The 23,721-nt window shown below is 40.9% G+C and overlaps 1 protein-coding gene across 1 annotated transcript in view; it reads right to left on the reverse strand.

The window, feature by feature from the left end:
• The window catches only part of LRCH2 (leucine rich repeats and calponin homology domain containing 2), a 600,694-nt gene that overhangs the window by 341,575 nt on the left and 235,398 nt on the right, over positions 1 to 23,721 (reverse strand). Inside the window, exons 5-8 of the mRNA XM_053700216.1 lie at positions 12,278 to 12,414; positions 11,578 to 11,711; positions 10,419 to 10,506; positions 7,162 to 7,273 (exon numbers count right to left, since the gene is read on the reverse strand). Of these exons, the coding sequence (XP_053556191.1) occupies positions 7,162 to 7,273; positions 10,419 to 10,506; positions 11,578 to 11,711; positions 12,278 to 12,414 (471 nt within the window). The remainder of the gene's footprint in view (positions 1 to 7,161; positions 7,274 to 10,418; positions 10,507 to 11,577; positions 11,712 to 12,277; positions 12,415 to 23,721) is intronic.

Raw genomic sequence — 23,721 nt, forward strand, 5'->3', positions numbered from 1 at the left:
AAGAAGTGGGGTGATAAGAAAAAAATGCGAAAGCATATAAAATAAGGAATTGGAATAATTGTGCTTTATACAAAAAAATCAAAACCACCACAAAAAAGGGAGGGCCTCATGGACTCTTGCTAATATGAAAGAAATGAATTTATCAGGTAAGTTCTTACATAAATTATGTTTTCTTTCATGTAATTAGCAAGAGTCCATGAGCTAGTGACGTATGGGATAATGATTACCCAAGATGTGGATCTTTCCACGCAAGAGTCACTAGAGAGGGAGGGATAAAATAAAGACAGCCAATTCCTGCTGAAAATAATCCACACCCAGAATAAAATTTTAATGAAAAAACATAAGCAGAAGATTCAAACTGAAAACACTGCCTGAAGTACGTTTCTACCAAAAACTGCTTCAAAAGAAGGAAACACATCAAAATGGTAGAATTTAGTAAAATTATGCAAAGAGGACCAAGTTGCTGCTTTGCAAATCTGATCAACCGAAGCTTCATTCCTAAACGCCCAGGAAGTAGAAACTGACCTAGTAGAATGAGCTGTAATCCTTTGAGGCGGAGTGTTACCCGACTCAACATAGGCATGATGAAATAAAGATTTCAACCAAGATGCCAAAGAAATGGCAGAAGCTTTCTGGCCTTTTCTAGAACCGGAAAAGATGACAAATAGACTAGAAGTCTTTCGGAAAGACTTAGTAGCTTCAACATAATATTACAAAGCTCTAACAGCATCCAAAGAATGCAATGATTTCTCCTTAGAATTCATAGGATCAGGACATAATGAAGGAACCACAATTTCTCTACTAATGTTGTTAGAATTCACAACCTTAGGTAAAAAATTCAAAAGAAGTTCGCAGCACCGCCTTATCCTGATGCAAAATCAGAAAAGGAGACTCACAAAAGAGTAGATAATTCAGAGACTCTTCTGGCAGAAGAGATGGCCAAAAGAAACAAAACTTTCCAAGAAAGTAATATAACGACCAAAGAATGCATGGGTTCAAAAGGAGGAGCTTGAAGAGCCCCCAGAACCAAATTCAAACTCCAAGGAGGAGAAATTGACTTAAAGACAGGTTTTATACGAACCAAAGGTTGTACAAAACAATAAATATCAGGAAGATTAGCAAACCTTCTGTGAAAAAGAACAGAAAGAGCAGAGATTCGTCTTTCAAGGAACTTGCGGACAAACCTTTATCTAAACCATCCTGAAGAAACTGTAAAATTCTCGGCATTCAAAAAGAATGCCAAGAAAAAAGATGAGAAAGACACTAAGAAATATAAGTCTTCCAGACTCTATAATATATCTCTCTAGATACAAATTTACGAGCCTGTCACATAGTATCAATCACAGAGTCAGAGAAACCTCTTTGACCAAGAATCAAGCGTTCAAACTCCATACCTTAAAACAAAGGTTTTGAGACAGAAAGACTGGTCTTAACGGAAGAGTCCACAGCTGGCAAGAGGCCATCCAGACAAGATCCGCATACCAAGACCTGTGAGGCCATGCTGGAGCTACCAGCAGGACAAACGAGCATTCCTTTAGAATATTGGAGAATACCCTTGGAAGAAGAACTAGAGGCGGAAAGATATAGGCAGGATGACACTTGTAAGGAAGAAATAATGCATCCACTGCCTCCGCCCGAGGATCCCGGGATCCGGACAGATACCAGGGAAGTTTCTTGTTTAGATGAGAAGCCATCAGATCTATTTCTGGGAGTTCCCACATTTGAACAATCTGAGGAAATACCTCTGGGTGAAGAGACCATTCGCCCAGGTGCAACGTTTGGCGACTAAGATAATCCGCTTTCCAATTGTCCATACCTGGGATATGAACCGCAGAGATTAGACAGGAGCTGGATTCCGCCCAAACCAAAATTCGAGATACTTCTTTCATAACCAGAGGACTGTGAGTCCCTCCTTGATGATTGATGTATGCCACAGTTGTGACATTGTCTATCTGAAAACAAATGAACAACTCTCTCTTCAGAAGAGGCCAAGACTGAAAAGCTCTGAAAATTGCACGGAGTTCCAAAATATTGATCGTTAATCTCACCTCCTGAGATTCCCAAACCCCTTGTGCCGTCAGATACCCCCACACAGCTCCCCAACCTGTAAGACTGCATCTGTTGAGATTATAGTCCAGGTCGGAAGAACAAGAAGCCCCCTGAACTAAATGATGGTGATCTGTCCACCATGTCAGAGAGTGTCGTATAATCGGTTTAAAGATATTAATTGAGATATCTTTGAGTAATCCCTGCACCATTGGTTCAGCATACAGAGCTGAAGAGGTCGCATGTGAAAACGAGCAAAGGAGATCGCATCTGATGCGGCAGTCCTAAGACCTAAAATTTCCATGCATAAGGCTACCAAAGGGAATGATTGTGACTGAAGGTTTTGACAAGCTGATATCAATGTTAAACTTCTCTTGTCTGACAAGGACAGAGTCATAGACACTGAATCTATCTAGAAACCTAAAAAGGTTACCCTTGCCTGATTGATCAATGAACTGATTGGTAAATTGAACCTCCAACCATGAACTTGAAGAAACAACACAAGTCGATTCGTATGAGATTCTTCGAAAATGAGAAGACTGAGCAAATACCAAGATATCGTCCAAATAAGGAAATACCAAAACCCTGTTCTCTGATTACAGAAAGAAGGGCACCGAGAACCTTTGAAAAAAATTCTTGGAACTGAGGCTAGGCCAAACGGTAGAGCCAAAAAACTGGTAATGCTTGTCTAAAAAGAGAATCTCAGACACTAAAAGTGATCTGGATGAATCGGAATATGCAGATACACATCCTGTAAATCTATTGTAGACATATAATGCCCTTGCTAAACAAAAAGCAGGATAGTCCTACAGTAACCATCTTGAATGTTGGTATCCTTACATAACGATTCAATATTGATAGATCCGGAACTGGTCTGAAGGAATTGACCTTCTTTGGTACAACGAAGAGATAAAATAAAACCCCAGCCCCTGTTCCAGAACTGGAACTGGCATAATTACTCCAACCAACTCTAGATCTGAAACACATTTCAGAAATGCTGAGCCTTTGCTGTGTTAACTGGGACACGGGAAAGAAAAAAAATCTCTTAGCAGGAGGCCTTAACTTGAAGCCAATTCTGTACCTTTCTGAAACAATGTTCTGAAACCAGAGATTGAGAACGGAATTGATCCAAATTTCTTTGAAGAAAACGTAATCTGCCCCATACCAGCTGAGCTGGAATAAGGGCCGCACCTTCATGGGTACTTAGGAGCTGGCTATAGATTTCTATAAGGCTTGGATATATTCCAAACTGGAAATAGTTTCCAAACTGATACCGCTCCTGAGGATGAAGGATCAGGCTTTTGTTCCTTGTTGTGAGGAAAGGAACGAAAAAGATTATTAGACCTAAATTTACCTTAGATTTTTTATCCTTTGGTAAAAAAGTTCCCTTCCTTCCAGAAACAATTGAGATAATAATTTAATACCCTGGAAAGAAAGGGAAAGCAAAGTTGACTTAGAAGACATATCAGCATTCCAAGTTTAATCCATAAAGCTTTTCTAGCTAAAATAGCTAGAGACATATACCTGACATCAACTCTAATGATATCAAAAGATGGTATCACCAATAAAATTATTAGTATGTTATAAAATAATAATAATGCTATAAAATTATGATCTGTTACTTGTTGCGCTAAAGCTTCTAACCAAAAAGTTGAAGCTGCAGCAACATTCGCTAAAAATATAGCAGGTCTAAGAAGATTACCTGAACATAAGTAAGCTTTTCTTAGAAAGGATTCAATTTTCCTTAAATAAAGTACTATCTGCCGTAGGAACAGTAGTACATTTAGCAGGAGTAGAGACAGCCCCATAACCTTAGGGATTTTGTCCCAAAAAAACTCTAATCTGTCAGATGGCACAGGATATAATTGCTTAAACGTTTAGAAGGAGTAAAAGAATTACCCAAATTATTCCATTCCCTGGAAATTACTTCAGAAATAGCATCAGGGAGATTAAACACTTCTGGAATAACTACAGGAGATTTAAAAACCTTATTTAAACGTTTAGATTTAGTATCAAGAGGACCAGAATCCTCTATTTCTAATGCAATTAATACTTCTTTAAATAAAGAACGAATAAATTCCATCTTGAACAAATACAAAGATTTATCAGTATCAGAATGATGATGTTCATTTTAAAAATTCACCTGAAAAAAGAGAAATTTTAAAAGACTTTTATGTAAACTAGAAGGAGAAATAACAGACATAGCCTTCTTAATGGATTTAAAAAATAAAATCTCTTATGTTTATCAGGAACACTCTGAAAATTAGATGTTGACGGAACAGCAACAGGTAATGTAACAGTACTAAAGGAAATTTTATCTGCATTAATAAGTTTGTCATGACATGCAATACAAACAACAGCTGGAGAAACAGATACCAAAAATTATAGCAGATACACTTAGCTTGGTAGCTCCAGCACTAGACAGCGATTTTCCTGTAGTATCTTCTGACTCAGATGCAACGTGAAACATCTTGCAATATGTAAGACAAAAAAAAAAAAAACAACATATAAAGCAAAATTGATCAAATTCCTTAAATGACAGTTTCAGGAATGGGAAAAAATGCCAAAGAACAAGCTTCTAGCAACCAGAAGCAATGAAAAATGAGACTAAAATAATGTGGAGACAAAAGCGACGCCCATATTTTTTAGCGCCAAATCAGACGCCCACATTATTTGGCGCCTAAAATGCTTTTGGCGCCAAAAATGACGCCACATCCGGAACGCCGACATTTTTGGCGCAAAATAACGTCAAAAAATGACGCAACTTCCGGCGACACGTATGACGCCGGAAACGGAAAAGAATTTTTGCGCCAAAAAAGTCAGCGCCAAGAATGACGCAATAAAATGAAGCATTTTCAGCCCCCGCGAGCCTAACAGCCCACAGGGAAAAAAGAGTCAAATTTTTGAAGGTAAGAAAAAAATGATTAATTCAAATGCATTATCCCAAATATGAAACTGACTGTCTGAAAAATAAGGAAAGTTGAACATTCTGAGTCAAGGCAAATAAATGTTTGAATACATATATTTAGAACTTTATAAACAAAGTGCCCAACCATAGCTTAGAGTGTCACAGAAAATAAGATTTACTTACCCCAGGACACTCATCTACATGTTTGTAGAAAGCCAAACCAGTACTGAAACGAGAATCAGCAGAGGTAATGGTATATATGAGAGTATATCGTCGATCTGAAAAGGGAGGTAAGAGATGAATCTCTACGACCGATAACAGAGAACCTATGAAATAGACCCCGTAGAAGGAGATCACTGCATTCAAATAGGCAATACTCTCCTCACATCCCTCTGACATTCACTGCACGCTGAGAGGAAAACCGGGCTCCAACTTGCTGCGGAGCGCATATCAACGTAGAATCTAGCACAAACTTACTTCACCACCTCCATCGGAGGCAAAGTTTGTAAAACTGAATTGTGGGTGTGGTGAGGGGTGTATTTATAGGCATTTTAAGGTTTGGGAAACTTTGCCCCTCCTGGTAGGAATGTATATCCCATACGTCACTAGCTCATGGACTCTTGCTAATTACATGAAAGAAATAGCACTCTCTGGCATTATTTTAAAATAAAAAACTTCTTGATTGAAGAATCTAAACTAACACCTCACTTTACCTCTTCCTATTACTAACACAGGCAAAGAGAATGACTGGAGGTGGAGGGAAGGGAGGGGCTATATATATATATATATATATATATATATATATATATATATATATATATATATATATATATAGCTCTGCTGTGGTGCTCTTTGCCACTTCCTGTTAGCAGGAGGTTAATATCCCACAAGTAAGGATGAAATCCGTGGACTCGTCATATCTTGTAGAAGAAAAATTTCCTCTAGAAAAAAAGGCGCTTGAGAGGAGATACGATTACTTTATATAAATATATTCAAGGCCCATATACAGATTAAGCCTGATGAAACAGCCACTGGTGGCTGAGAAACGCGTTGCTACAATTTTTAACCTTTTAAATAAAGTAAGTTATATTACTTACCACTTGCTGCCTGCTTTTTGCTATACCATCTACACCCCATATCTGCTTATGGACCATTGAGAGTTCCTGGATGCCAGTGATTAAGTCTACTGGGTGACCAGATTGATCCCACGGAGGTGCTCCAACAAATGTGAGTGCATTTCATATATCATAATATAATCCATTTGCCTCAGCAATACTACGCTATATAGGCACTCTTTTGTGCTTTGTATTGTCTTCCACAGATTACTACACACCCACCGGAGGTCAGTCTTCTGGGTGACTGTTTTTGACCCCAGACTGTTTCTTCTACACCATTAGGGGTGTCATATCTTGTGTGAGTGCAACCATTACACCTTTATAAATCCAAATATTTTCTACAATATTGGGCCATGTGGCACTTCTGTCTTCTATTATCTGCAGATTACTGACTCTGAGTCGTGGCCTTGATCCTCTACAGACAGCTGCCTGATTGTGTCTATTCATCCATCTACATTGGAACTATCCACAGTTTACTTAAGGACTTTTTAATTCTTTTTCTTTTAGATTTATATTTGCACAATTTATGTTATTTTTTAATTAATTATATATATTGATTTCACTGATATAACATCACCATTGTGTATATTGACATATAATTGTCACTGATTTTCTCACTGTTATTATTATTTAAAATATCATTGCACATAATAAGCGCACCCCCTATCACCATTCTTTTAGTCCATATACAGAGATGGTGGAAGCTCCGTTTATTAAAAGAAAATTGTTTGTGACAAAAGGTCGCAATTTAAGGCTGGAGAAAAGGAGATTTAATCTTCAGCAACGTAAATGTTTTTTCACTGTAAGAGCAATCAAATTGTGGAACTCATTAACTAAGGAGGTAGTGAATGCTAATGGCTTAGATACATTTCAGGCTAGAAACAGAATTCAGGGATAGAATTACTTGTGTTAAATGGGTCACCTTTTTAATGGGATTAATTTAAGCTCAACTGGAGCTTTTATTGTAAGTTTATTAGGATTTGTATAGGTTGAACTTAATGGACTTATGTCTTTTTTTCAGCCTTATCTACAATGTTACTATGTAAAACAGCAGAATCAAGTCTACTACACCAAATTAAAGTACATTCTTACCTTTATGGGAATCAGGTTTGCTTCCTATTAAGTGATTGTCATGTTTCAGTGCCGGGTCTCTCGTAGATTCTGATACCTGAGAATGAAGGCTTACTGTATCATCATCTGATGGCTTTGGAAGGGAGGGAGAAAAAAATACATCAACAATAAACAAGGGTAACAAAATGTGTATTACATTTTTTTCATTATTTGTGTGAATCTAATATACAAAATCAGCTCAAATTAACACTTTTCTTAAAAGGGACAGTAAACACCTATTAATTACAATACATTTGTGTTGTGTTGCTATAGAATAGCATATCAGCCAAGTCTTAACAAAGGCTGTGCATTAGTTTTGTTATGAATACCAATTCGTAATTAAAATGCGCATATCCATTTTGTTTTAACAAAACGAATATCCAAATCAATTCACTAACTAATTTAAATAATAACAAATATAATTCATTAATATATTTGTTATTTTTTAAATTAGGTGTATTACTTACCTGTAACGCTCCTATTAGCTTGGCTCCCCAGTACACTACAGGCACATTAGTGCAGTGGATCACTTCTCTTTTAGCGCAGACGGGGGGGGCGCTAATCCCACCTTCTTTACAGAGTCCAGGGCAGTGCCAATAGGAGATGTAGGCCGTGTATTCTGTGAAGAAAGGTCGGATTAGCGCGCAAACCCATTGCGCTAAAAGGAGAAGGGATCCGCAACACTAATGTACCTGTAGTGCATTGAGTCACGCTAATAGGAGTCTTAAGGTTACAGGAGTAGAAAACATTTACATTCGTTTTAACAAATGTAAATGTTTACGAATATTCGGCATTCGGTTCAGTTGAAACAAATCAAATACAGAATTATAGTGCAGCACACGAATATTCAGTTTTTTAAATTTGCAGAATATTCGTTCTGAATTATCATCTGAAACAAATTATTCAGAGCTGCACAAGACTAGTCTTAACGTTTTTTATAACAAACATCCTTTTTAGTGCAGTTATTTTTAATAGCCAAACTCCGCCCATTATTTGCCTTATTTGGAGGAGGTAATCTGGGCTTCAGCAGAAGACTACCAGGCTATTCACGGTCATAGGGTTTTGTTTTGCAGTTGTGATCAGTAAAAGCCAATTAGAGGAAGATATGCAGTAGGGTTAGCCTTGAGAAGTCAGGGTGCTTTTCATGCTTTGAGAAATATAATTGCTGAATTTTCAGAGCTAAATTACACGAAAAAGAGGCAAAATAAATAATGAAAATGTATCGCAAGGTGGTTATATTATGTATAACTAAGATTTTATGTAAAAATCTCAAGGTAACTTGTCTAGGCGGGCTTATTGTTCTGCTTGGTTTTGTTCCAAGAGTTAGCTGGCTTCCACGATCCCTTGGACTGCTCTGTCTGCGCGGCAGGTTGCTGGCGATGAGACTTGTCCGAACGAAAGGGATGAAAAGTAGACCCCTTAGGCTTATTCTTCTTATCCTGCAGCAGGAAGGCACCCTTGCCACCCGTGACCGTGGATATGGACCAAAAACAACCTTCCCTGTAAACGGGAGGGAAAGTAATCTAGACTTGGTTGGAAGTCATGTCAGCAGAACACGACTTTAACCATAGAGCCCTACGGGCTAAAACAGAAAAACCTGATGTTTTGGCATTCAGGCGAATAATCTGCATATTTGCATCACAGATGAACGAATGAGGTACCCTTAAAGGGACACTGAACCCAATTTTTTTCTTTTGTGATTAAGATAGAGCATAACATTTTAAGCAACTTTCTAACTTACTCCTATCAAATTTTCTTCATTCTCTTAGTATCTTTATTTGAAATGCAAGAAGGTAAGTTTAGATGCCGGTCCATTTTTGGTGAACAACCTGGGTTGTTCTTGCTGATTGGTGGATAAATTTATCCACCAATAAAAAAGTGTTGTCCAGAGTCTGAACCAAATAAGAAGCTTAGATGCCTTCTTTTTCAAATACAGATAGCAAGAGAACGAAGACAACCGCAGCGACCGCCATTGCCGGTTGAAACACAAACCCCGTGAGTTGAAACATCTTTCTCAACATGGACTCCAATTTTTTATCCCTGGGCTCCTTGAACGAAGAGCTATCCTCAAGCGGGATAGTCGTTCTCTTAGCGAGCGTGGAGATAGCACCATCCACCTTAGGAATGGCCGCCACAGCTCAAGCTGCGAGTCCGGAACGGTGAACAGCTTTTTAAAAGTAGTAGAAGGGGAAAAGGACGAACTAAGTTTCTCCTATTCATTCTTAATAACATTTGCCATTTTAATGGGGACCGGGAAAGTCTGAGGCACCACCCTGTCCTCGTAAACCCTATCTAACTTAGGGATCGAAGGTTCCTCCGGCAATTTCGGTTCCGGAACCTCCAATGTAGCAAGCACCTCTTTCAGCAGAATGCACAAATGATCCATCTTAAATTTAAAATCTGGCTCCTCCACAGACGGAGGTATAGAAGACGCCGATTCTGACCCAGAAAAAACGTCCTCACCAGCTGATAATCTGTCAGAGAGTCGGAGTCGTCCTCATCAGCTGATAATCTGTCAGAGACATCCAGTGGAGTAGATGACCCCTGGGACAGATAGCTATGTTTCACCTTTTGCTTGCGCAGGGCATGGTAAGGCATTAAAAGCCACAGAAACCACTGTTTGTAACTGATCAGCGAAATCTGGTGGCCAAAGGACCCTCCCGCGGGAGGATTAATAGTGCCCTGGGGAGCTGCATGTGCAATTGGAGACGAGTGTAGGGAACGCACCTCACGGGAGGAGAACCCTCAGAGGTGGATGGCTCAGTTGTAATAACCTCCTCACAATAGACAACATTATTAGGTTTATTTAAAGAGGGAGTACCCTCTAACATATCAGAGTCATCCATAGTTTGTGATTTTTTTGTGACACACTGAATCTATTAAGCAGAAAATGTATGGTGATTGGCAGCTACGCGTGAGAAGTGCTCCTGATTTGCTGACCAGACATATCTTACTTGGTGGCTGCCATACTTAAAGTTCCCAAGTGAGCGTTTACCTGTGTGTTTAATCCATTTGCACATGTTAAGCTACAGTGACATTTTTTGTGTGCATTAGTTTGTTTTTTCTTAAAGAGACAAATGCAACGACTAGCACAAATGTACTTATTTTTTTTATCTTCATCCGAACCTAAATGTGCATGTCTAAAAATACATTATCTAACAACTAAGAGCAGCCATATATAATGACCCACAAACAAATCAAAACCCATATAGACAAAGTAATACATTAAAAGGTCTTACTTCAGTAGTTGACAAGCGCTTATCTCCATTGTCACTACCAATCCCAGAGTCAGGGCCATGGTTTTTATTCGGATAGAAGTCCTCTATGCTGAAGGAAAAAACAACAATGCAATTTTATTTCCACTCTCAGTGAAAACTTATTATATGAAAATGACAAAATATCTATGAGAGAAGTATTAAAATAGAGAACACTGAATACTTTGGGCTCCATTTATCAATCATTTGGGGAATTCTCCTTTCTGTTCTCCTATCAGTTCTCCACAGCTCTCCTTAGGAGAGGAGCACATGTGCGCCCATATTTATCATAAAAAAGTTTTTTTCTCTCCATGGGAGAGCTGAGGAGAACTAATGATACATTTCTCCAGTCGGATTAGTATCTTCTCCTTATTTATCAATAAAAATAAGCAACTATTCTCCATGTCATTTATATATAAACCAACAGAAATATTTATACAGCCTTCCTAGTAGCTTTGTGAACGCCCCTCTTCAGCAAACTTTCATATAAGAAAATAGACCTACATTTTCATTGTTTTAGTGCTTCAATTTTAGCGCTTTTTTATATCTTATTTTTATCTCCCAATAGATATAATTTTTGTGCTCTGTTATATATTATTTTGGTGCTCCATTATATATGTTTTTTTCACCATCATAAATTATTATTGCACTCCAATAACCATTATTATTGTGCTTTGTTATAGATAATTTTTGCACCTTGTAGAGCCCTTTTTTTTGTGTAACTGCTTCTACAACTGGTAGAGAATAGATTTCTAATGCTGTTCTCCACTGTAGCTATCAACTGGAACTTTAAGGCAGGAACTTGCAGAACTTTCAGTCCTCCACAGGAGAATATAAATGATAAATTTGTAACTAGTAGAATTATGAGAACTATATGAAATATGACTGAAAAGATCTAAATTAACCCTTTTTTTGGAGAACATGTTCTCCAAGGAAAGTGAGAACAGAGTAGGAGAATTTTACAGTCGAACTTGCCCAATTTTAGGAGTAGTTTTGAATGATAAATAGGGTAATATATTTCCCATGAAAACTTTTAGGAGAAAATATAGGAGAATTGGAATGATAAATAGAGCCCTTCATATGTAAAAAAGGTAGATGAAAGGCTGAAAACACATTATTGAACAAATGCAGTAATGTAACATACCTGTCTGTGAGCGGCTGGCAAGTAATTCTCTTTACTAAAGAAGGCAAGTCCAGAGAGTCTGGTTTCTTTTCTATTCTGCAACAATCTTGAATGTTTAAATACTTAAATATGTGCACTTTTCCCTTCAGGCAAATCTGAGGAGGTCATAATAATAAAATTTAAAAAAAAATACAATACAAAGTTACAGAAACCCTCCCCACAAAAAAAATAAGATTCAGAAAGAAATTTAAATTTTAAAAAATAAATGTACTTCTATTAGCTGAAGGAACAGCATTGCATTACTGGCAGCTAGCTGAACAAATCTAGCCAGCCAATCACGAGACACAAATGTGTGCAGGGACCAATCAGCAACTAGCTCCCATTAGTGTAGGATATGTGCGTATTCTTTTTCAACAAGGGATACCAAGAGAACCAAGCACTTTTGAAAATAGAAGTGAATTTAAAAGTGTAAAGAATGACATGCTCTATCAGAATCATGCAAGTTTAATTTGGACTTTCCTATCCCTTTAACAGGTCACGCATCATTAATAGTTAAAAGAGAGGTTACAATCATAAAAACCAACAATGTATAGCTACAAGCTATATGTGTATAAAGTGTAAGCTAAAATATATACAATATCTTCTGCACTTACTTTAAGAACATATATATCAATATGTGCCAAAAACAAACAAACATGCACATTTAAAATGCACTTCCTACCTGTGCTGGAGGTATCTGCATAGGATTATTATCCAAAATTATTAATTCTAGATGATGGAGTTTTCTGTAATTTACAGGAATTTCAGTAATTTTATTACATGAAAAATCCAGCTTAACCAAAGGGAGGGATGATAGTTCTAAAGTGAAACAAAAAAAGAAAAAGAAAAGAGATATCTGTAATCAGTGTTGGAAATTTCATTAGTTTAAGACATTGCAGTGTACAAAAACATAAGACTTCTAAATTTGAGTGGACTAGTAGCCGACTGGTAAGACAGTCATATTTTCTCACCCAGTATGCAACTTTCGAAAGCACCCGTCCCCACTCCCCCAAAAAATGAGTTCAGTGTCATAATGTAAATTCTTCAACAATCAAGTATTCTACCACAGGAATTTATGCAACTCTAGAGAGTTGATTTTTTGTTTTTTTAACTTCTTTATGAGAAGTTGTATTCTAAATGTTGATCATGTCTTAGGAAACAATCATATTAAACAGCTTTATTGCATTAGTGATTTATAAATTTCCCGAACCACATACTAAATGGTGGGGAAGGTATACGTAGGTAAAGTTGTCTTGTCTCATAGTAATGACGGCCACCTACGGACAAACCTACAAGCATTTTATGTATGTTCACATGGAGTGATTCCACAGCTTCCATTTCCCTACTACCTCAGACAAAGATGGCAAGAGAGTATAAATATATATATAAATGTATGGGGGGAGCGGAGAACTTTCCAACTTTCCAGTTTACTTTTATTCCCTTTGTATCCTTACTTAAAGAGTATACCTAGGTAGGCTCACAAACGTGCATGCTGACATATAGTGCTACTCCTGAGCCTAACAAGGTATGCTCTTCAACATAGGATACCAACGGAACGAGAAAAAAATTAATAATATAAATAAGTAAGAGACATCGTGACAGTCTAATTTTGACTTTCACTTCCCTTAAAACCTCATATTTACTTTTCTTTCATGTAATTGGCAAGAGTCCATGAGCTAGTGACATATGGGATATACAATCCTACCAGGAGGGGCAAAGTTTCCCAAACCTCAAAATGCCTATAAATACACCCCTCACCACACCCACAATTCAGTTTTACAAACTTTGCCTCCTATAGGGGTGGTGAAGTAAGTTTGTGCTAAGATTTCTACGTTGAAATGCGCTTCTCAGCATTTTAAAGCCCGATTCCTCTCAGAGTACAGCGTTTGACAGAGGGATGTGAAGGGAGTATCGCCTATTGATTCTATGGTTTTCCTCACAGGAAATCTTTTCAAATGTTCTCTGTTATCGGTCGTAGGGATTCATCTCCTACCTCCCTTTTCAGATCGACGATATACTCTCATATTCCATTACCTCTACTGATAACCGTTTCAGTACTGGTTTAGCTATCTGCTATATGTGGATGGGTGTCTCGGTAAGTATGTTTTCATTACTTAAGACACTCTCAGCTATGGTTTGGAACTTTATGTATTATTATAAAGTTTTAAATATATGTATTGTACTTCTATTTGCCATGAGTCAGGTTTATGTACATTTCCTTTTGCAGACTATCAGTTTCAAAAATTGGGAAAAATATTTAAAAAGTTATATTTTACTACCTGGGGTATAGTCTTTTCTTCAAATTTGACTGCTTTTTCATTAATTTTCACGGGCGAAATTAGGCTCGCGAGGTCGCAAAAACAGAATTTATGTTTACCTGATAAATTACTTTCTCCAACGGTGTGTCCGGTCCACGGCGTCATCCTTACTTGTGGGATATTCTCTTCCCCAACAGGAAATGGCAAAGAGCCCAGCAAAGCTGGTCACATGATCCCTCCTAGGCTCCGCCTACCCCAGTCATTCGACCGACGTTAAGGAGGAATATTTGCATAGGAGAAACCATATGGTACCGTGGTGACTGTAGTTAAAGAAAATAAATTATCAGACCTGATTAAAAAAACCAGGGCGGGCCGTGGACCGGACACACCGTTGGAGAAAGTAATTTATCAGGTAAACATAATTTCTGTTTTCTCCAACATTGGTGTGTCCGGTCCACGGCGTCATCCTTACTTGTGGGAACCAATACCAAAGCTTTAGGACACGGATGAAGGGAGGGAGCAAATCAGGTCACCTAAATGGAAGGCACCACGGCTTGCAAAACCTTTCTCCCAAAAATAGCCTCAGAAGAAGCAAAAGTATCAAACTTGTAAAATTTGGTAAAAGTGTGCAGTGAAGACCAAGTCGCTGCCCTACATATCTGATCAACAGAAGCCTCGTTCTTGAAGGCCCATGTGGAAGCCACAGCCCTAGTGGAATGAGCTGTGATTCTTTCGGGAGGCTGCCGTCCGGCAGTCTCGTAAGCCAATCTGATGATGCTTTTAATCCAAAAAGAGAGAGAGGTAGAAGTTGCTTTTTGACCTCTCCTTTTACCGGAATAAACAACAAACAAGGAAGATGTTTGTCTAAAATCCTTTGTAGCATCTAAATAGAATTTTAGAGCGCGAACAACATCCAAATTGTGCAACAAACGTTCCTTCTTTGAAACTGGTTTCGGACACAGAGAAGGTACGATAATCTCCTGGTTAATGTTTTTGTTAGAAACAACTTTTGGAAGAAAACCAGGTTTAGTACGTAAAACCACCTTATCTGCATGGAACACCAGATAAGGAGGAGAACACTGCAGAGCAGATAATTCTGAAACTCTTCTAGCAGAAGAAATTGCAACTAAAAACAAAACATTCCAAGATAATAACTTAATATCAACGGAATGTAAGGGTTCAAACGGAACCCCCTGAAGAACTGAAAGAACTAAATTGAGACTCCAAGGAGGAGTCAAAGGTTTGTAAACAGGCTTAATTCTAACCAGAGCCTGAACAAAGGCTTGAACATCTGGCACAGCTGCCAGCTTTTTGTGAAGTAACACAGACAAGGCAGAAATCTGTCCCTTCAGGGAACTTGCAGATAATCCTTTTTCCAATCCTTCTTGAAGGAAGGATAGAATCTTAGGAATCTTAACCTTGTCCCAAGGGAATCCTTTAGATTCACACCAACAGATATATTTTTTCCAAATTTTGTGGTAAATCTTTCTAGTTACAGGCTTTCTGGCCTGAACAAGAGTATCGATAACAGAATCTGAGAACCCTCGCTTCGATAAGATCAAGCGTTCAATCTCCAAGCAGTCAGCTGGAGTGAAACCAGATTCGGATGTTCGAACGGACCCTGAACAAGAAGGTCTCGTCTCAAAGGTAGCTTCCAAGGTGGAGCCGATGACATATTCACCAGATCTGCATACCAAGTCCTGCGTGGCCACGCAGGAGCTATCAAGATCACCGACGCCCTCTCCTGATTGATCCTGGCTACCAGCCTGGGGATGAGAGGAAACGGCGGGAACACATAAGCTAGTTTGAAGGTCCAAGGTGCTACTAGTGCATCCACTAGAGCCGCCTTGGGATCCCTGGATCTGGACCCGTAGCAAGGAACTTTGAAGTTCTGACGAGAGGCCATCAGATCCATGTCTGGAATGCCCCACAGCTGAGTGACTTGGGCAAAGATTTCCGGATGGAGTTCCCACTCCCCCGGATGCAATGTCTGACGACTCAGAAAATCCGCTTCCCAATTTTCCACTCCTGGGATGTGGATAGCAGACAGGTGGCAGGAGTGAGACTCCGCCCATAGAATGATTTTGGTCACTTCTTCCATCGCTAGGGAACTCCTTGTTCCCCCCTGATGGTTGATGTACGCAACAGTTGTCATGTTGTCTGATTGAAACCGTACGAACTTGGCCCTCGCTAGCTGAGGCCAAGCCTTGAGAGCATTGAATATCGCTCTCAGTTCCAGAATATTTATCGGTAGAAGAGATTCTTCCCGAGACCAAAGACCCTGAGCTTTCAGGGATCCCCAGACCGCGCCCCAGCCTATCAGACTGGCGTCGGTCGTGACAATGACCCACTCTGGTCTGCGGAATGTCATCCCTTGTGACAGGTTGTCCAGGGACAGCCACCAACGGAGTGAGTCTCTGGTCCTCTGATTTACTTGTATCTTCGGAGACAAGTCTGTATAGTCCCCATTCCACTGACTGAGCATGCACAGTTGTAATGGTCTCAGATGAATGCGCGCAAAAGGAACTATGTCCATTGCCGCTACCATCAACCCGATCACTTCCATGCACTGAGCTATGGAAGGAAGAGGAACGGAATGAAGTATCCGACAAGAGTCTAGAAGTTTTGTTTTTCTGGCCTCTGTCAGAAAAATCCTCATTTCTAAGGAGTCTATTATTGTTCCCAAGAAGGGAACCCTTGTTGACGGAGATAGAGAACTCTTTTCCACGTTCACTTTCCATCCGTGAGATCTGAGAAAGGCCAGGACAATGTCCGTGTGAGCCTTTGCTTGAGGAAGGGACGACGCTTGAATCAGAATGTCGTCCAAGTAAGGTACTACAGCAATGCCCCTTGGTCTTAGCACAGCTAGAAGGGACCCTAGTACCTTTGTGAAAATCCTTGGAGCAGTGGCTAATCCGAAAGGAAGCGCCACGAACTGGTAATGCTTGTCCAGGAATGCGAACCTTAGGAACCGATGATGTTCCTTGTGGATAGGAATATGTAGATACGCATCCTTTAAATCCACCGTGGTCATGAATTGACCTTCCTGGATGGAAGGAAGAATAGTTCGAATGGTTTCCATCTTGAACGATGGAACCTTGAGAAACTTGTTTAAGATCTTGAGATCTAAGATTGGTCTGAACGTTCCCTCTTTTTTGGGAACTATGAACAGATTGGAGTAGAACCCCATCCCTTGTTCTCTTAATGGAACAGGATGAATCACTCCCATTTTTAACAGGTCTTCTACACAATGTAAGAATGCCTGTCTTTTTATGTGGTCTGAAGACAACTGAGACCTGTGGAACCTCCCCCTTGGGGGAAGTCCCTTGAATTCCAGAAGATAACCTTGGGAGACTATTTCTAGCGCCCAAGGATCCAGAACATCTCTTGCCCAAGCCTGAGCGAAGAGAGAGAGTCTGCCCCCCACCAGATCCGGTCCCGGATCGGGGGCAAACATTTCATGCTGTCTTGGTAGCAGTGGCAGGTTTCTTGGCCTGCTTTCCCTTGTTCCAGCCTTGCATTGGTCTCCAAGCTGGCTTGGCTTGAGAAGTATTACCCTCTTGCTTAGAGGACGTAGCACTTTGGGCTGGTCCGTTTCTACGAAAGGGACGAAAATTAGGTTTATTTTTCGCCTTGAAAGGCCGATCCTGAGGAAGGGCGTGGCCCTTACCCCCAGTGATATCAGAGATAATCTCTTTCAAGTCAGGGCCAAACAGCGTTTTCCCCTTGAAAGGAATGTTAAGTAGCTTGTTCTTGGAAGACGCATCAGCCGACCAAGATTTCAACCAAAGCGCTCTGCGCGCCACAATAGCAAACCCAGAATTCTTAGCCGCTAACCTAGCCGATTGCAAAGTGGCGTCTAGGGTGAAAGAATTAGCCAATTTGAGAGCATTGATTCTGTCCATAATCTCTATCGACCGCCTTTATCAGCTCATCGAACCAGAAACATGCGGCTGTAGCGACAGGGACAATGCATGAAATTGGTTGTAGAAGGTAACCCTGCTGAACAAACATCTTTTTAAGCAAACCTTCTAATTTTTTATCCATAGGATCTTTGAAAGCACAACTATCCTCTATGGGTATAGTGGTGCGTTTGTTTAAAGTGGAAACCGCTCCCTCGACCTTGGGGACTGTCTGCCATAAGTCCTTTCTGGGGTCGACCATAGGAAACAATTTTTTAAATATGGGGGGAGGGACGAAAGGAATACCGGGCCTTTCCCATTCTTTATTAACAATGTCCGCCACCCGCTTGGGTATAGGAAAAGCTTCTGGGAGATCCCCCGGCACCTCTAGGAACTTGTCCATTTTACATAGTTTCTCTGGGATGACCAACTTGTCACAATCATCCAGAGTGGATAATACCTCCTTAAGCAGAATGCGGAGATGTTCCAACTTAAATTTAAATGTAATCACATCAGGTTCAGCTTGTTGAGAAATGTTCCCTGAATCAGTAATTTCTCCCTCAGACAAAACCTCCCTGGCCCCATCAGACTGGGTTAGGGGCCCTTCAGAAACATTAATATCAGCGTCGTCATGCTCTTCAGTATCTAAAACAGAGCAGTCGCGCTTACGCTGATAAGTGTTCATTTTGGCTAAAATGTTTTTGACAGAATTATCCATTACAGCCGTTAATTGTTGCATAGTAAGGGGTATTGGCGCGCTAGATGTACTAGGGGCCTCCTGAGTGGGCAAGACTCGTGTAGACGAAGGAGGGAATGATGCAGTACCATGCTTACTCCCCTCACTTGAGGAATCATCTTGGGCATCATTGTCATTGTCACATAAATCACATTTATTTAAATGAATAGGAATTCTGGCTTCCCCACATTCAGAACACAGTCTATCTGGTAGTTCAGACATGTTAAACAGGCATAAACTTGATAACAAAGTACAAAAAACGTTTTAAAATAAAACCGTTACTGTCACTTTAAATTTTAAACTGAACACACTTTATTACTGCAATTGCGAAAAAACATGAAGGAATTGTTCAAAATTCACCAAATTTTCACCACAGTGTCTTAAAGCCTTAAAAGTATTGCACACCAAATTTGGAAGCTTTAACCCTTAAAATAACGGAACCGGAGCCGTTTTGAACTTTAACCCCTTTACAGTCCCTGGTATCTGCTTTGCTGAGACCCAACCAAGCCCAAAGGGGAATACGATACCAAATGACGCCTTCAGAAAGTCTTTTCTAAGTATCAGAGCTCCTCTCACATGCGACTGCATGCCATGCCTCTCAAAAACAAGTGCGCAACACCGGCGCGAAAATGAGGCTCTGCCTATGCTTTGGGAAAGCCCCTAAAGAATAAGGTGTCTAAAACAGTGCCTGCCGATATTATTATATCAAAATACCCAGATAAAATGATTCCTCAAGGCTAAATATGTGTTAATAATGAATCGATTTAGCCCAGAAAAAGTCTACAGTCTTAATAAGCCCTTGTGAAGCCCTTATTTACGATCGTAATAAACATGGCTTACCAGATCCCATAGGGAAAATGACAGCTTCCAGCATTACATCGTCTTGTTAGAATGTGTCATACCTCAAGCAGCAAGAGACTGCTCACTGTTCCCCCAACTGAAGTTAATTGCTCTCAACAGTCCTGTGTGGAACAGCCATGGATTTTAGTGACGGTTGCTAAAATCATTTTCCTCATACAAACAGAAATCTTCATCTCTTTTCTGTTTCTGAGTAAATAGTACATACCAGCACTATTTCAAAATAACAAACTCTTGATTGAATAATAAAAACTACAGTTAAACACTAAAAAACTCTAAGCCATCTCCGTGGAGACTGGGGTAGGCGGAGCCTAGGAGGGATCATGTGACCAGCTTTGCTGGGCTCTTTGCCATTTCCTGTTGGGGAAGAGAATATCCCACAAGTAAGGATGACGCCGTGGACCGGACACACCTATGTTGGAGAAATGCTGCTATTTATTGCGTCATTCTTGGCGCGAGAATTGTTTTGGCGCGAAGGTACGTTTGGTGACGCAAACTCGTCATTTCCGGCGTCTTAGTTGACGCCAGGTTTCCGTACACAAGGTTGCATTTTTTTCTCATTCCTGAAACTGCCATATAAAGAAATTGATAATTTTGCTTTTATATGTTGTTTTTTTTCTCTTAAATTTGCAAGATATCTCAATCTGTGTCAGGGTTTTTACCTGTTTTGTTTGCCATGTGCTGCTGGCAGCCATTTTACACACATCTCTTGCAGACTATGGTGCATTATGGGGGATGCTGCTCTTTTCCTGCACTTCCTTTTATGGCCAGACTGGTGTGCATCATCCGTGTGAGACAGGATGCAGTCTCAGAATTGTGATGTCATCACTTATTATTTTAAGGGCCTCTGTTCAGTATGCTTTGCCTTTGCGTTGTCTCAGACCTGTTTGTGAGAGCTCCAGTATATTACTTGGCTATCTGACGTCCCTCCTGTTTCCTGGCTTGTTCCTGACTCTGCTGTTTTCCTTGTTCCTGATTCCGGCTCATCTGACTACTCGCTTTGGCTCCTGACTCGGCTCGTCTGACTACCAGCTCTGTTTTTTTATTCCTGGCTTGTTATTTGACTTGTGGACTTTTTATTATTTTTTGCTATTAATAAAGGTGTGATTATTTTTGCACTTCTCGTCTCAGTCTGATTCCTGGCACCCTGACATTACGCAAAGGCCATGAATCCTGATGGTGCTGATAATCCACCTTTACCTGCCATAATTTCCAGGATGGATGAACAGGATCACCGCTTGGATCAATTTGCACTAGCCATGCAAACCCTGCTGACTTGCACTGCACATTTGGACCAAAATGTCCTGCAAGTTATGGCTGCTCCTGTTTCCGCTGCTGCACCTAGTCCTACCAGGAGCATGTCCGGTTCTGCACCTCTACCTCAGCGATATGGAGGCAATCCTAATCAGTGCAGAGGGTTTTTGAACCAGGTGGGCATTTACTTTGAGATGTTTCCTCAGGCGTTTCTCTCTGACAGAGCAAAGGTGGGATTTCTAATCTCGTTACTCTCTGACACAGCTCTTGCCTGGGCTAATCCCTTGTGGGAGACTAATAATCCTGTGATTTCAAATTACCCTAAATTTGTGGCCTCCTTTCGAAGGGTATTTGATGTTCCGGCTAGCTCCTCCTCTGCTGCTAAACGACTCATGTCCATTCAGCAAGGTACAAGATCTGTTGCTCAGTATGCCATCGAGTTCCGTACACTTGCCGTAGAGGTAGGTTGGAACAATGAAGCCCTTGTTGCCGCCTTCTTTCATGGGCTCTCTGATGCGATTAAAGACGAAGTTGCTGCCAGAGATTTACCAGAGGATCTTGAGGCATTGGTGTCTTTTTTGATCCTAATTGACATCAGACTAAGTGAGAGACCCTCTTTCAAGGAGCGTTTGCGGAAGCCTCCTGTTCCGTTGTTTCCTGCGTGTTCGTTGCCACCCATGACACCCTCTCCTCCCTTGCCTCCTGGTCCCGAGTCACCAGGTACTGCGGAGTCGATGCAGTTGGGATTCACACGTCCCTCCGCAGCGGAGAGGGCCTTTCGGAGGAGGGAGGGGCTCTGCCTCTATTGTGGGTTACAGTGCCACCTTTTGAAGTCTTGTCCTACATGGCCGGGAAACGCTCAAACCTAAGGTCCTATCGGGGGCAGACCTTGGGTGATTTATCCTCGTCCCCGGAACCGCTAAAGGACAAACCTTTGGTCACGGTTGTCCTTTCCTGGGTGGACTCCTCCATAGTCACCCAGGCTCTTGTTGACTACAGTGCTGCTGGCTATTTAATTGACAGTGCTTTTGTATCAAAACACTCCATTCCTGTTTTGCCTCAGTCCGTTCCGCTTGCTATTGAGTCCATTGATGGCAGGCCCCTTCAGCCCGCACTCGTTACTCACGAAACTGCTCCGTTATCCATGGCTGTAGGGGCTCTCCATTTTGAAACCCTCCAGTTCCAGGTGATAAACTCTCCGCATTTTCCGGTTGTTCTGGGTTATCCCTGGCTCCAAAAGCACAATCCCAGTCTCGATTGGCGTAGGTCCAAAATTTTGTTGTGGTCTCCGCAATGTATTTCCACTTGTCTTCGCAAACCAGTTAAAGTCTTGTGCACTTCTTTGGTATCTCAATTGCAAGAGGAGTACCGAGAGTTCCTAGACGTTTTTGACAAGGTGCGTGCCGGTATATTGCCTCCTCACAGGTCTTACGATTGTGCCATAGACCTGCAACCTGGAGCCCTTCCTCCTCGGGGCCGGGTTTACCCTCTGTCTATTGCAGAGAATTGTGCTATGGAGGAGTATGTTGCCGATGCTCTGTCGCAGGGGATCATCCGCAAATCCTGCTCTCTTGCAGGGGCTGGCTTCTTCTTTGTGAAGAAAAAGGGTGGCGTGTTAAGACCATGCATCGATTATAGGGGTCTTAATTGTCTTACCATTATGAATGCTTACCCTATTCCGCTCATTACGGAACTCTTTGACCGCCTCAAGGGAGCTATGGTCTTTACTAAACTTGATTTGAGAGGAGTGTACAATCTCGTTAGGATCAAGGAGGACCACAAATGGAAAACAGCATTTAACACCAGGAGCGGGCATTATGAGTATCTTGTAATGCCCTTTGGCCTCTGTAATGCTCCTGCTGTTTTCCAGGAATTTATTAATGATGTCCTACGAGATATGTTGCAACAGTGTGTTGTGGTGTACTTAGACGACATCCTCATACACTCACCCACACTTGAGGCTCATCGTTCTGATGTTACATGGGTTCTTCAGAGAATTACGTGAGAACGGCCTGTTTTGTAAACTCAAGAAGTGTGAGTTCCATCAGACTCAAGTAACCTTCCTAGGTTACGTTATCTCCGTTGCAGGGTTCTCCATGGATCCTGACAAGTTATCTGCAGTTCTGCAATGGCCTCGCCCAGTTGGTCTTCGGTCTATTCAACGTTTTTTGGGGTTCGCCAACTACTATAGAAAGTTTATTAAAAACTTTTCTTCCTTGGTCAAACCTATCACAGACATGACCCGTAAAGAGAATGATCCACTCCATTGGTCACCTACTGCTATTAAGGCTCATCCTAACCCTGTCCTGCCTTTCGTTCTTGAGGTCGATGCGTCTGAGACTGGAGTAGGTGCCCTCTTGTCTCAATGTCCTACACCTGACGGTTCCTTGCATCCGTGTGGTTTCTTCTCTAAGAAATTGTCTCCAGCGGAGAGCAATTATGAAATTGGCGAAAGGGAATTACTGGCTATAATTTTGGCACTCAAGGAATGGAGGCATCTTCTCAACGGTACTAGCGTGCCAGTGCTCATTCTTACTGACCACAAGAATTTAACTTATCTTTCTGAAGCAAAACGTTTGTCACCTCGACAGGCCAGATGGGCGCTATTTTTGTCTCGGTTTAATTTTGTGTTCTCCTACCTGCCTGGTAGTAAGAATGTTAGGGCTGATGCCCTCTCTCGACAATTTTCGCCTCTGTCCAAGGAGGAGTCTGTACCTACTCCAGTTATACCTCCTGACCATATTTTGGCTACCATACGTACTAATTTGACTTCTCCCTTGGGGGAGGAGATCCTGGCTGCACAAACCAATGCACCTCCTGAGAAACCTAGTGGTAAGTGTTTTGTTCCTGAGAATCTTCGAACTAAACTTTTGCACACCTACCACTGTCCTAAAGCTGCAGGTCACCCAGGCAAGAACCAAATGATTTGATCTGTCACTCGACAATTCTGGTGGCCAGGTCTTTGTTCTGATGTTGCTGTGTATGTTGCCTCCTGCTCAATTTGTGCACAGAATAAGACTCCTCAACGTCTTCCTGTGGGTCTTCTTCAACCTATTGCTAATGGTGAGCGTCCTTGGACACATCTTTCCATGGACTCGATTGTTGAGCTCTCTGTTTC

The sequence above is a fragment of the Bombina bombina genome, chromosome 1 (assembly GCF_027579735.1).
Source record: "Bombina bombina isolate aBomBom1 chromosome 1, aBomBom1.pri, whole genome shotgun sequence".
NCBI lineage: Eukaryota > Metazoa > Chordata > Amphibia > Anura > Bombinatoridae > Bombina > Bombina bombina.